General features: G+C 37.1%; 1 protein-coding gene across 1 annotated transcript in view; it reads left to right on the top strand.

The window, feature by feature from the left end:
- LOC145725567 (FERM, ARHGEF and pleckstrin domain-containing protein 1-like) overlaps window positions 1–15625 on the top strand; it is a 111578-nt gene that overhangs the window by 54017 nt on the left and 41936 nt on the right. The window contains exons 6-11 of the mRNA XM_081974363.1: window positions 2954–3197; window positions 3253–3413; window positions 7245–7319; window positions 10122–10240; window positions 12841–13025; window positions 15396–15597. Of these exons, the coding sequence (XP_081830489.1) occupies window positions 2954–3197; window positions 3253–3413; window positions 7245–7319; window positions 10122–10240; window positions 12841–13025; window positions 15396–15597 (986 nt within the window). The remainder of the gene's footprint in view (window positions 1–2953; window positions 3198–3252; window positions 3414–7244; window positions 7320–10121; window positions 10241–12840; window positions 13026–15395; window positions 15598–15625) is intronic.

Raw genomic sequence — 15625 nt, 5'->3', positions numbered from 1 at the left:
AAGCAAGGTTTGTTCTAAGAGTGGGTGCAGAAAAACGTCAAAATATGTGATACAGGGTGGTTAAAAAATGGGCTAAAAAAATCAGTTCTAAAAAGGACAGAAAGTCTGGTTTTTCAAAATCTTAATCAAAATTAAGGTAAGTTTGTATTGGGTCACTTATTTCAAAAACACTCATTAGTTAAATTGATACATTGAACCACCCTGTAACTGTCAAAATAACCGAGTTATTGAAGATTAATGTAGTAGCTGTCAAATTCAGTCAAAACTGTCTTTATTGTGAAATAACTCGTTTATTTACATCACTTTTATATGTCAATGGATTTAAAAAATGTGCTGAAACAGTAATTTTCTTACTCCAAGTGGATTTTATAGGGTTTTTTGTCCCTGTGTCCTTTCAAACTGTGTTTCTGGCAAATTCAAACTGTGACACCGATTTTCTACCCTACTGTACCAAATTTTGTACCGTTATTTCAAATCATCCAATAGGAAATTTAATGAGGATTCCAAAAATGTGCTTAAAACAGTCATTTTCTTACGCCAAGTGGGTTTTACAGGCAAATTTATCCCTGACTGTCTTAAAACTGTGTTTTTGGAAGTTCAGACTTTGACACCGTTTTTCTCCCTGACTGTACCAAATTTTGTGCCGTTATTTCAAGTTATTGAATAGGAAATTTAATGAGGATTCCAAAAATGTGCTTAAAACAGTAATTTTCTTATTCCAAGTGGATTTTACAGGGCTTTTTGTCCCTGTGTCCTTTCAAACTGTGTTTCTGGCAATTCAAACTGTGACACCGTTTTTCTTCCCGACTGTACCAAATTTTGTACCGTTATTTCAAATCATTCAAAAGGAAATTTAATGAGGATTCGAAAAATGTGCTTAAAACAGTCATTTTCTTACTCCAAGTAGGTTTTACAGGCGAATTTACCCCTGACTGTTTTTTAAAACTGTGTTTTTGGTAGTTCAAAATTTGACACCGTTTTTCTCGCTGACTGTTCCAACTTTTGTACCGTTATTTCAAGTTATTGAATAGGAAATTTAATGAGGATTCCAAAAATGTGCTTAAAACAGTAATTTTCTTATTTCAAGTGGATTTTACCGGGCTTTTTGTCCCTGTGTCCTTTCAAACTGTGACACCGTTTTTCTCCCCGACTGTACCAAATTTTGTCCCGTTATTTCAAATCATCCAACAGGAAATTTAATGAAGATTCCAAAAATGTGCTTAAAACAGTCATTTTCTTACTCCAAGTGGGTTTTACAGGCGAATTTACCCCTGACTGTTTTTTAAAACTGTGTTTTTGGTAGTTCAAAATTTGACACCGTTTTTCTCGCTGACTGTTCCAACTTTTGTACCGTTCTTTCAAGTTATTGAATAGGAAATTTAATGAGGATTCCAAAAATGTGCTTAAAACAGTAATTTTCTTATTCCAAGTGGATTTTACAGGGCTTTTTGTCCCTGTGTCCTTTCAAACTGTGTTTCTGGCAATTCAAACTGTGACACCGTTTTTCTCCCCGACAGTACCAAATTTTGTACCGTTATTTCAAATCATTCAAAAGGAAATTTAATGAGGATTCGAAAAATGTGCTTAAAACAGTCATTTTCTTACTCCAAGTGGGTTTTACAGGCGAATTTACCCCTGACTGTTTTTTAAAACTGTGTTTTTGGTAGTTCAAAATTTGACACCGTTTTTCTCGCTGACTGTTCCAACTTTTGTACCGTTATTTCAAGTTATTGAATAGGAAATTTAATGAGGATTCGAGAAATATGCTTAAAACAGTCATTTTCTTACTCCAAATGGGTTTTACAGGCATTTTTGTCTCTGACGGTTCTTTCAAACTGTGTTTCTGGCAGTTGAAACTTTGACACTGCTTTTCTCATTTACTGTACTAAATTTTGTAGTGTTTTTTTGAAGTTATTGGATAGGAAATTCAATGAGGATTCCAAAAATGTGCTTAAAACAGTCATTTTCTCACTCAAAGTGGCTTTTACAGTCGATTTTGCCTCTGACTGTCGTTTCAAACTTTGTCTCTGTCAGTTCAAACTTTGAAACCGCTTTTCTCCCTGACTGTACCAAATCTTCTAGTGTTTTTTCCAGGTTCTTGGATAGAAAATTTAATGCAGATTCTAAAAATGTGCTTTAAAAAAGGCAATTTCTTACTCCAAGTGGGTTTTACAGGCCTTTTTGTCCCTGTCTGTCCTTTAAACTGTCTGTTTGCGCTTAAAACCGTTACTTTCTTACTCCAAGTGAGGTTTACCAGCGATTTCTTCTCTGACTGATTAAAACTACTAAACTATTCACTAAAAACTACGTGACATCAATTCAAATTTTGACAGTTTTGATACGTCACTAATGTCAAAACCGTCAGAATTAGGCTAGAATCTACAAGAATTAAAGTTTAACACAGTTTTCGAAACGAGACGTATGTATTTCTGAGATTTATGACATTTATTTTGACAGTAATCACGTGATTATCTAGCTAGATTATTCTCTAAAAGTTTAAAACCACTTGATATCTGCCACTACTGTCAAAACTTGATAAAAAAATGAAAATCAGTATTTTTGAAGTTTTTATAATTTCCAAATAGTCCAAATTTATTCCATTGCCTGAATTGGTTTTTGATGTGCATTTATTAGTATTTTCTTCACATTTTTTTTTTAAATTCTTCTAAAATTCCTTGCCATCTCCAAAAATTAATTCCTGAGAATTTTCTATCTCTAATTGTGGCCCAGTTTTAATTTAAAAAATATAAAAAATGAGTGAAACCTTTTTTGTTACTTCAAATTCACTGCCAGTCCATTTTAAACAGCAGTTAACTATTAGTCTCAGTCTATTACCGTCCCAAAAAATAATTGGCAAAAATCATTTGATTTAACTCTCCAGGATAGGTCATTTGACTTGAATCACTTTGTATAATTCTGCTGCATAGAACATTAAATCAAAAATTATTTTTAGTGGTCAGTCCCCCGCCGAAGCAGACCTAAACCTTCTGGAAACTGCCCGAAGATGTGAACTATTCGGAATCAAAATGCACCCAGCCAAAGACCACGAAAATGTGTCTCTCAATCTGGCAGTGGCCCATATGGGTATTTTGGTGTTTCAAAATTACACAAAAATAAACACGTTCTCTTGGGCAAAAATTCGGAAAATTTCCTTCAAAAGGAAAAAGTTTCTCATTAAATTACATCCGGAAGGCTACGTAAGTTGTGTGTGATAGTATCGTTGTGGTATATTTAAGTTTTGTGTGTTTTTAGGGCTACTATAAAGATACGGTGGAGTTCTTCTTTGAGGGACGGAACGAGTGTAAAAATTTCTGGAAAAAGTGTGTGGAAAACCATGGGTTCTTTAGGTGTTCGTCTGTTAAAAATGTGCCAAGACATAAAACTAGAGTTTTATCTAGGGGTAGCTCGTTTAGGTAAGTTACGTTATAGTATATTTCATTTTCAGTCCAGAAAATAGTATATTAAGTATCAAGAACAGTAAGTAACCTTTACTGATCGATGACAAAGTTGATGAGAAAGCTGTTACTGTTTGTGATGCTTACACTATTTTTTGTACGACTTTATCCAAATCATCCTAATTATTAAATAAAATGAAAATATTCTAAGAAATTTCCTTCAGCTGAACCGTAAGTACAGCAGGTATTTACTTCCCGGTTTATTAGACCTAGCAACCAGAAACTAGACAGGAACTAGTCCTTCCCGCCCTCAAAACAGGTGCTGTAATCACTCAAAATTAGACAAGTCGGACAAAATAGTTATTTTCCTAACAAGTGAGGAAAGCGATACTTTTCCGCACGCGATTGCAGTTCCGCTACGCGTCGTTCGGCCAAGCAGTCCAAACAGAAAATCTTTTCTGCATGGACTCCTTTTTCAAAAAGCCAACTAACCAAAGATGGACATGAAGAAGCCCAGACTCAAAAACGAAATTGACTTTATAATAACGAATAAAAGGTGCATAATAACCTTTCAGCATTAAATAGATTCAATACAGGCAGTGACCATAACCTGGTAAGGGCAAAAAGCAAAATTAACCTTGGAACGGAAAGGAAGAAACTAATCCATCAAAACAATTCTGGAGCTTCAACAAAATGTCGACACCTATCAAAGGAACATTAAAAGCAAACTCCCTTCTATTGCCCAGATGACCGAACCTGGATGAATTGTTGAAATGAAAAATGAAATCTGTTTAGGGGAAAAACCAAAATGCAGTAAGATTAAATAAGAAACAAGAATATAAGAAGAAACACACATAGAAGTGAGCCTAACTATAGAGAACTTAACACAAAGTTAAAAGGAGATACATAAGGCATCACAACAACAGCATGATAGAGTCCGTAATAGAATACAATAAAAAGTGCTAAAATCACTTGATAAAAATGGACAAGCACGCATTTATCAGATAAAGAACAAAGACGGCGAAGTAAAATACGAAAGTGACGAGATAGTAAATATAATCGAAGAATATTATAAAGACTAGGAGATATTCATCATCAATTGCACCGGAACTAGAGAACGCTAATACTCAATGCAAGATCATGAACGTCGGCTCAGAAGAAGTTCCTGACATAAACTCCACCGAAATTGAGGAAGCCCTAAGCCAACTAAAACATGGTCGAGCTCCTGGTGAAGATAAAATCACTAAGGAAATGATAAAACTGGGCAGCACGACCACAATGGCATCCATGAAAATCTTAGTGAACAAAGTCTTCACATTGGTAATATTCCAAAAACATGGCAAAATACTCAAGTCATCTTGTTACATAAAAAGGGAGACAAATTACATCTCAGCAACAATAAGCTTACCAAGATTCTTACAAACAAGCTTACGCGCAAACTAGATGATTATCAATCGAGTGATCAGGCTGGTTTTCGCAAAGGGACAGACCAGAACATCAGCGGAATCGATCTATGTCGGTTTTGGGACGAAATAATACAATTTGGCACAGATTGACCACGAACGAGCCAAATTCAGCGTCCGATGTGGTCCCAACAGACGTAGAATGGCTCAAAAGTAACAAATATGCAGACTAGAACAACAGCGGAATCGATATATGCAGGTTTTGAGACGAAATAATACAATTTGGCACAGATTGACCACGAACGAGCCAAATTCAGCGTCCAATGTGGTCCCAACAGACGTAGAATGGCTCAAAAGTAACAAATATGCAGACTAGAACATCAGCGGAATTGATCTATGCCAGTTTTGAGACGAAATAATACAATTTGGCACAGATTGACCACGAACGAACCAAATTCAGCGTCCAGTGTGGTCCCAACAGACGTAGAATGGCTCAAAAGTAACCAGCACCGTAGTAGAACCTATTGTGGGACTAGCCGGCGCGGTTGGAACCACCATTGTGGACCGTATCTTCTGGCAAAGATCCGATATTGCTTGGAAGGAGGCCGGAGGCCTGCGGCAGTCGCGTTGTCTCATGGGCTTCTTTCCAAGAAACAAGTCGAAGTCCCTGATGGAATTATCCATTATCTTTCTTTTTATCCTATTATTAGCCCCCTGGGGGCTAATTCTTGAGAGCAGGGAACGGAATTCTCAAGAGAAGTGTTGATAGAATGTGACAGAAGAAGCTGACAATGGCGGGTTCCTGTCACATTCTACAAGTTTTTCTGTTGATAATTCCCTTCCCTCGTTTCAAGAATACGCACCCAGAAAGGACCTCAGATGTGTGACAGGACTTCTCACGGGTCACTGTCAGATGAGAAGACACATGAAAAGTCTGGGTCGGTCACAGGAATGTCGCTTGTGTCTGGAAGACGAGGAAACTCCACGTTCTGACACAGTGCCCGGCACTTGCGACGGTCAGAAAAGAGCTTTGGGCTGAGAGTGTAATCAACCCTTTAGATATTTAAGGTACCCGGCAAAGCGGCTTTGTTAGGGCCACCTGGAAGGGTACTAGCTTGTGATGGGTCACAATGCGCCTGGCAAGTGTCTTCTCCGAAGGGAGCCCATCTAACAATATCATCATCATAGCACCGTAGAGCCTCTTGAAACGCTACGGACTCTTATAGAAAAGCTCCATCTCGCTTTTATAGATTTTAACAAGGCTTTTGATTCTGTTGAGCTTTGGGCAATAATCTGAGGACTGAATAATGCTCGAATAGACTCAAGGTACACTAATCCACTTAAAAACATACACAAAGAGGCGACCATCACAGTTAAAGTGCAAGAAGATGTAACAACCAATCGAATACCAATTAACAGAGGCGTCCGACAAGGAGACACAATATCCCCTAAGTTATTTACCCTTGCATTGGAGGACGAATTCAGAAGACTAGATTGGGACTTGGATGGAAGATATCTGAGCAATTTACGCTTACGACATAGTTTTAATCAGCCTTACGAAGGAAGAACTTATCGAAATGTTGGCAGACTTAAAGAGAGAGTCGGAAAAAATCGGTTTAAACATGAACATCGATAAAACCAAACTGTTGACTCCAGATAGAGAAAGTCAACGAATACATATATTTAGGACACACCATAACACTGGGTACAGGCGTATTCGACTAACATGGGCTGCTGTAGGAAAATTGGGAAAAACATTACGAAATCTAACACTTCCAATCAACCTAAAAAAGAAGGTTTTCAAAACATGTGTTTTGTCAGTCTTGACTTATGGTATAGAAACAATGACTCTCACAGTTAAAAGCGCGAATAGACTAAGAACAACACAACGAGCAATCGAAAGAAACTGTTATAGAGTACATCGTACGTCAGAAACAATCACGTCACAAGACAATGACAGATGGACAACATAAAAGAAGTGCTGGTCGTTCACAGAAACGATGGATCGACGATATAAAAGAGATAGCGGAAAGGAAATGGCATCAGATGGCAATGAACCGATCCGAATGGAAGCAGCAAGGGAAGGCCTATATTCAGGATGCAAAAGGGCTGCTAAAAGAGAGAGATAAACGGAAAATGTTTCACTTCTCTACAATGAATCAGCCGAGAAATAGACAGTTTTCAGAGTCAGAAAAACTAATTTTGTAAGGATTTACAATTACGACACAACTCCATACAATACTACCATATATAACTGTATTGTCGGTTGGTCAAAGTTGTATTTTTCAAGTTTCTTTAACAAAATGTCATAAAAGCTCAAAGTCCATACCACTATGAATCATACTTACCAGATGTAGAGTTCCTATTTGAGTGCTATAGTCTTGACTTTCAAAGTTCAAAGAAACTTGAATTGTGCTTAATTAATGTTACATCTTTTGTTTAATAGGTATAGTGGGAAAACTCAGAAGCAAGTGGTGGAATTCGTAAGGGACAACTACGTAAAGCGACAAGCCTTCCAAAGGTATGTTGCATGTTGTGATGTTGTTTGATTTAAAAACTTTACTGAACGAATTTAGTTTAGTTTTTTTTTGTGTCAAATGCTAATAAGAAGCCTAGTCTAGTACAACTGCTTTTTTTTTGTCGATATAATGATAAGTACTGATGAGATTGGACAAATAGTAAGTAACTTGTCAGTACTGAAAAACATCTAAATAAACAAATTTAACCCGCTAGAGCTGCTTTAAGATAAATTTTTATACAGGGTGCAAGGGGACACGTATATAGGATTTGAATTTTTGCCATCAGCCCCTTTGCCGCCATAGCCACCCCCACTAAGTTTTCAAATGGCACCATACCCTGTGTGGCACATCGTTGGAAAGGGCATTTCATAAGGAATTAATTGCACTATTTTATTTGTACATTTGCTTTGCATTGAGACCAAAAAAAATAAAAACATTTTTTTGTTATTTTGGTCAAACTGCTGATAACACTACCGAATACCTGTTTTCCATTCCATGTTTTTGCCTCAGTCGGTCAACTTGTCAGTTCGTTTTGAAGGAACATTGTCAATATGGTTTACACGACTGCCGAAAGAATAGAAATTGTACGTTTTTATTTCAAACATAACGACCAGATAAATTAATTGGTCATCAGTATGTCTTAAAGTTGATGCAAAAATTCATGGACACTGGTTCAGTGACAAACAAAAAACATCAACCTGAAAGACAAATTATTAATGAACCAATTGAAGTTGTTGTTTTGGGATACGTTGCAATGGATAATAATCAATTTTTAAATCAAATTTTCCATGCATCGGGTGTTTCGATAAGCAGGGTATGGAGAATTTAAAAAAAATACAATTTTCATCCATACAAGGTAAAATTGGTTCAGGAATTAAACGAAGAAGACTATGATAGAAGACTACAATTTTGTGAAATTATGTCTACTAATCTGACAAACAACGTGAACTTGTTGTACAATATTTGCTTCAGTGATGAGTGTATGTTTTTTTTGAATGGAGAAGTGAACAGGCATAACTGTAGGTATTGGTCAGACACGAATACACATTGGTTTAGGGAAACCCATACCCAATATCCAGAAAAACTGAATGTTTGGGCAGGTATTTTAGGAGACCACATCGTTGGTCCGTTTTTTATTGACGGTAATTTGAATGGCGCTACTTATCTTGAGCTTCTTGACACCACTGTTGATCCGACCATAACAGAGCTACTAGAAAATGATGAAAATTTATTTGAAAATCAACTAATTTTCCAACAAGACGGTGCACCTCCACACTATTCACTTCCCGTTCGAGAATATCTGAACAATCGATTTCCTGGAAGATGGATTGGTAGACGTGGTCCCATGGAATGGCCTGCGAGATCACCCGACCTCACTCCGTTGGACTTTTTTCTATGGGGGCATTTAAAATCTAAAGTCTATGCAACACAGCCGGCCAATATTGCAGATCTTAGGCAGAGAATAATACATTAATGCCGACAACTGACACCGCAAGTCCTCACAAATGTTCGCGAAAGTGGCTTGTATTATTGTATGGAAGTTAACGGAGGTTATTTTGAGCGATTAATTAAATGATAACAGCTATTTGCTATTATTTATGCAGTTAACAAAAAATAAACACAAAACGTATTTTTTATTTTTTTTTTGGTCTCAATTCAAAGCAAATGTACAAATAAAATAGTGCAATTAATTCCTTATGAAATACCCTTTCCAACGATGTGCCACACAGGGTATGGTGCCATTTGAAAACTTAGTGGGGGTGGCTATGGCGGCAAAGGGGCTGATGGCAGAAATTCAAATCCTACGTAAAAAGATGTCCCCCTTGCAATCTTTGTTGACGTGTCTTAGCATTTTTTAACAGAGAAATTATTTTGGAAGATATTCAGGGTGGCTACTTTTCATTGAAAAACCCTGTATATTGATTATTTGACTCAGAACATATATCTTGCGTACCTAACCAATTAAAATAGCAACCAAAATATCATTTCAGGATAATAAAAAACTATTTTGATTGGTTAGAGACAAGGTGTATGAGTTCTCGCTCTAAAATCACAGTTGCAGAAAGCTTGCTGTTAAGTTTTCCAAGCTCTTTGTACCAAAAACAGCTTGTTTACTCACTTATTATAGAAGTTACAGGCATTATAGCTGCTTATCGCTTACCATATCCTAACGAAAGGCACCCAAAAATAATTTTAAAAAAGTAGTAGTTTTGTGACGTGTGGAGCATGTTTGTTTTTAGCCTTTTGAATACACAATTAATTCTTACACTGTGCTGTTTTCGACATACTTTTAAAAACAAGTTAGATGTCAAAGGAAGGAGGAAGGGTACTGCAAAGCAATATTGTGATTTCTAAACTTACAGTTTTTCCATTAATAGTTGCTTCACTATTGCCTTGCAGAGTGTCTCATCGACTCAATTTATTCAGCTATTCTCATAACAAATTTGTAGTTAAGAAATTGAAAGGCCAACACAGCATTGTTTTTAAACTGAACAAATCTTATTCAAAGGGTTAAAAATATTTCAGATTCCACTAGTAAATGTTCTAGTTCCACTTTTAGTAAATCCATGTGCCATTTTTTGCATTTTAGAGAATGCACAGCATACAAAAGCTTGTTTTGTACAACTTTTTCTTAAACAGCTGCAACAGCTTTGAAACCAACTTTATAGGTGTTTTGAATCTATACTTTTTCGACAATTATTCTATAAGTATTAGTGGAGATTTGTTGGCATGAGGGGCGCATATAGCTAAGTGTTCAATGTTTTAAAGAAGCTTAGAATGACTTTCCTCGTTCCTTTGCCCAGGTCTCACTCCTTCAGGCACTCGAGTGCGCACTCGAGCGCCTCCAATGTGCACGCGAGTGCGGTTGGGAACAGCATAAGTGCTCACCCCCTCCTTCCCTTGGCTGACAGCAGTTTGAGCGGTAGGTAACCCTTATTTTTGTTTTTATTTTTAAGTTTAACGATGCTTTGATTTGGTTTGCTCATATTCCTGATACGCACACATAATTTTTTTACAAAATATTAACAGTCAAAAAATTAGTGCTAAATAGGTTATATAGGTATATTGTTATGAATTACTGTTTATTAGTAAAATAGGTAAGTAATATTTTTCTAGTAAAAACTTTTATTGGAAAATTTTTATTCTCTCTCTCTCATTTTCTTCAAATTTTATAACCAGGGTATGCACATCTTTAACTTTATATTTGTCTAGTTTCATAGCATCATAATTTGGAGCACAGTGTTTTGGTATAGTATTTTTAAAATCCCAGCGGACTATACAGGGTGGTCCAGTTTTAAATGTCAATAATTCACCATTCGAAAGCCCATCAAAAAATAAGTTGACATGCCTTATGTCATTTTTGTAAAAAATGCTTTTTAAGAAAGATACCTTCCCCCAAATGACACAACCCAGCTTAAAAATTGTTTTGGAAACGGAAAATTTATTTAAGAAGCTTAAAAAATGTCTTTGTAGCTTGTAACTATGAAAACTAGTTTCACACACACTAGTTTCCGGACAAATTGAAAAACTTTAGTCTTGAAAATTGACTTGTAGACATGAAAAACTGCCTTTTCTAGAATTTTTGACAATTCACACATTTAAACCTTAAAAATTGACTTGAACTCCAAAAAGTGACGCTGAACTAATGAAATGCATTGACGTATATTCACATTTGAACATTTCAATATTTTAGTCTTGAAAATAGTCTTAAATACAGGATATTGACATTAGCTGCATGAAAATTGACTTGAAAACTAACTTTTCAAGTTCTTTTACTTTGGTTTTCATTTTCTTAGAACTCTGGACTATTTTTAGTGCTTCAAAACTGCTCTCAGCTTGGAAAATCGAGTTTTAAGACTATCTTCACCAAGTTTTAAAAAACAATTTTACATACTCCACAGGCTTGAAAATATTACTTCAAACTTTGTCACTATTAAATTGATTTCTAGACACCTCTGTGCTAAAAATTCGGGCATTTCTAAAACATCTATACTGTTTTTAATGCTTTAAGGCTGTTTTTAGCCTGAAATCGTGTTTCAAGACTATCTTCACAAAATGTTTGACTTAGCAGGACTAAAGGTCAGTTTGTACACTGCCCATTGTCTTGAAAATGTCACTTCAAGCTTCTTCGCTATTAAATTGACTTTCTACACTCATAGGTGCAAAAAATTGTAGCATTTCTAAGAAATTTTTAGGGCTTTTTAAGTGAAAAATCGAGTTTAAGACCAATTAAAAAGAGAAAGATTTCTAAAAGTGAAGTTCCAGACGGTTCAGTAATGAAAGTAAACAATTTTGGCACTAAATGCTACGATATTAGTCTTGAGAACTATTTTCAGTGTTTAATTTACTTCTAGACTTGTTTCAGTAGAGAAAATTGAGTTGTACACCAATTGAAAAGTCTTGAAAATAGACTTTTGGACTTCTTTAGTCCTAGTAAAGTCAATTCTAGTCTTCAACTTTCATGCGCAATACAATCTTTGCTTCATTTCCGGACTATTTTAAGTTCTAGAAATCCAGTTTCAGACACTCGTCCAAGATTGCAGTCTGAGAAAACGAATTATAAGGCTATTCCTAGTAGTGAATAGCAAGTTTTTAGATTATTTAGTACAAAATTCGGACTCTCACAAGTCTTGAATGTACAGTTTTACACTACTTATAGTCTAAAAAATTGAACGCCAGTAAAAATTAGTCCAAAAATCCTGTTTGTTTGTAAAAAACGTTATGACCCGGTTGTGTCGTAAACGAAATGTAAAATCAAAATTTTACAAAAGATACATTTTTCTCCAAATCAAATAAGGAAATTAACATAGTAATTTTTGAAAAATATCCAGTTAGCGTAGAAAATAGAGCGGAAAAATGAAGACCCTGCTTTCCAGGATCAACGTCACTAAACAACTTTGACAAACGTCATTCACATCACATAACGAGTATTCATTTCATAAGCAAGTACTTGTTCCAAATTTGAACAAAAATTGCTCCCACAGTCTGACAGTTATAGCAAAAAATCGATTTTTTACACAGAAATTTGGAAGACTGTAGCTTCCTTAGAAAACATTTGTCCGGAAAATGGCATAATGCATCATGTTAACTTATTTTTTTATGGTCTATCAAATGGTGCATTACTGACATTCAAAACTGCACCACTCTGTATAGGTTATACTATCTAATCAATTTCATAATTAAATATCTAAAATATTGATCTGTTGCAGTCTAATGTTGATTTGTCAGGGAATTTATTAGTTCAACAAAATTTATATAGTGTCGGCGTTTCCTAAACAATTACACTTACTCACCAAAAATATCACTGAATTGAAATTTACACGTTAATTAACCTTTTTATCTACCCGAAATCGCTTTGTTCAATTAAAACAGTTTAATCCTCAGTATGTTGTGTACCCTGAGTGAAGGTAGTTTATCATAAAACTCGTAGTTGTTCTAAATCCCTGTATTTTGACATCATCAGTATGGTTTCTTTTGTTTGCGCTAATTTAAAACTGTGATTTGACACTGGGACATTTGTAGTGGAAGCGTCCAAACTCTCAGCGTCCCTGGGATCGATGGGCGCAGCGTCGGGGACGGAGGGACGTGGGGCCCGAGGACTCCCGGATTCTCCGACGACGAGATCAGCCTCTCGCCCCCTAGGCACAGCTACATCTTGGACCTCGGTCACCGACACCACCAATATCAGTACCAAGGCCACTGTTATGGTAAGTTTGAGTATGCGCTTTTATCTTAATTGAGTACTAGAGGTATCACTCTTCTTCTTGTGCATATTCACTAATGAATGTTGGCGACCACATTACTCATTTGTGTTACGTCTCTGGCCGTATGTATTAGGCTTTCCACTGTTTGTAAGCCAGTCCACTGTCTTATGTTACGCAGCCACGACATCTTCTTCCTTTCCTCTATCTTCCCCTCGATGGTCAGTTATAAGAGCTGGTACTTCGTATTTCCTAGGTTTTTTTGATCATTAGCAATAGTTCACGTTTTTTGTTTAATCACACACCACATCTCGAAGACCTCTATTTTATTCATTGTGGTCACCTTCAATGTCCAGCTCACCACACCATATAGTAACACCGACCAAATGTAACACTTTATGAATCTCATTTTTAGGTGCTGGTCAAAGTCCCTATTTGTGAAGATGCATTTGAATTTCATGAAAACATTGCGGGTGCTCTCTATACGACATCTTATTTCCAGATCAGATGTTCACTCACTCAATTGATAATCCATCCGATGTTAGTCCCACATTTCTTAATATATCTACTTGACGAGTAACAATCATGCATTTTGTATTGTTACGATTTTCCCGTGGGTTTACACAAAGTCAATTTAACAACAATTAATAAATTTATTTACACTTCAAAACACTCCGTACAATCATTAACTCAGCTACTAAAAACACTACTACAATTCCACAATTATTCCACTATTTAAACTTTACCGCGTTCCCAAATTCACTACTACACTACTACGCCGTCGTCGACACCGCTTCTTTTATATTCGGAAACCACGTTCTATTCTAGAATGACCGCAAAACGCTTCGCGATTTGCCTCGAATATCAAAGATGCTTCCAGGTGTCGCTTCCTAACTGTGGCCTACTTTAACACGCGCCCGGCCAGATATTGCGGCGCTTCGATTCCATCCCGAACCGAGTGCTCGTTCAGAAGTATCGAGCATAGTAGGCCCAAACCGTAACAGTATTATTATGGCGTTTATTTTTGGGCTCATTCTCTTACTCTGCTCTCCTACTACGTTGACAAGACATTTGAGGTCGCACACATTGTCAGCAATCAATAGCGTGTCATCCGCGTAGCGAATGTTATTAATCCATGTCCATCATCATCTAGCAGCTTGTCTCGTCCACTGCTGGACATAAGCCTCTCTTAACATAACCCATTTTGCTTGGTCTTGGGCATCTTGGATCCAGTTTAAAGATATCCTCTTCATATCGTCCGTCCAACGAGTCGGCGGTCGTCCCCTGTTTCTGTGTGCTTCGTCTCTGGGACGCCATTCTGTTATTCTCTTCGTCCATCTATTGTCTGACATTCTTGCGACGTGGCCAGCCCAGTTTCATTTTAAGTGTGTGACCTCGCAGTGACACTCCCAACGTGGACCATGGCTCGTTGACTTATTCTTATTTGATTGATAGATTTTGTGTAAGTGTTTCCGAGCCATACGTCAATACCGGGAGGACGCATTTATCGGTATATCCGATTTGAATACAGGTCTCAGCCTGCCGAAGGCAGCCCAGGTCAGTCCTATCCTTCTGTTTAGTTCGCAGGTCTGATTGTCTCTTCCCATTCGGATCTCGTATCCCAGATATTTGTAAGAGGTTACGTATTGAATTTCTTTTCCTTCTTGCATTAGGTTACAGCTTGAGACTAAGTTCGTCATAAATTGGGTCTTGGCAATGTTGATTTTTAAGCCTACTTTTTGGGAATCCATGTTCAATTGACTTTAATACCCTTCTCAACATTCTCAAGTGCTTCCTGGAAGATATTCTCGGAGTACAAATTGAATAGCAGTGGCGAAAGCACACAACCCTGTCGGACTACTCTGCAGATTTCAACATGAATTACTTTGTTCTCTATCGATCTTTATGTGACAACGGACATCCATTTGTTTCACTGTTGTTAGTAATTTGTGGTGTTGTACTCTGTCAAAGTTTTCTCGAAGTCTATGAAGCATAATTCCGCTGGTCGTGGCAGTTTTGTACCAGTACTTGTGTTACCACTAGTGCTTTTCGAAATTGTGAGTCACTGATGTTTTGTTCACACTTTCTAAATATTCTCTGATGTATTATTTTGAGAAATAGTTTCAAGGAGTGACTCATAAGACTGATAAGCTTGTGATCTTCGCATTTCCTTGCATTATTCGTTTTTGGCAGGGGAATGAACGTTGATGTCAGCCATCAATGATCTTGTTGAAGAGTATCTGAAGAACTGTCTTTTGCCTTGCCTTGTGAGGTATCACTGGATGAAATTTTGTTTTCCAACACGAAATTGAATCATCCTTGAACTAAAAGTTACTAGATGATTCTTATTTCCAACAACGCGTTCACTTCTTCTAGGTACCTCGGCCGCCGGCTGTTGTTCCGACGATGAGCTCGCCTTCTCCGACGGAGACGCGGTCGGTATCAGTCGCGAGTTCTGCGACCGCGAGCCCCCTGGGTTCACCGGACCACAAGGGCATCCCCATATCCGCGTCCATAGCCAATCGGAAGCCTGCGTCTCCGCTCGCCGTACGCGCGGCTGTCCACAGAACAGACACGGGTAAGTCTCATCCCAGTCCTGACAATTA

Source organism: Ips typographus, linkage group LG2 (assembly GCF_016097725.1).
Source record: "Ips typographus isolate SLU linkage group LG2, UJ_Ityp_2.0, whole genome shotgun sequence".
NCBI lineage: Eukaryota > Metazoa > Arthropoda > Insecta > Coleoptera > Curculionidae > Ips > Ips typographus.
Note: the sequence above shows the minus strand (reverse complement) of the source record. Positions and strands in the feature narration are given on the sequence as shown.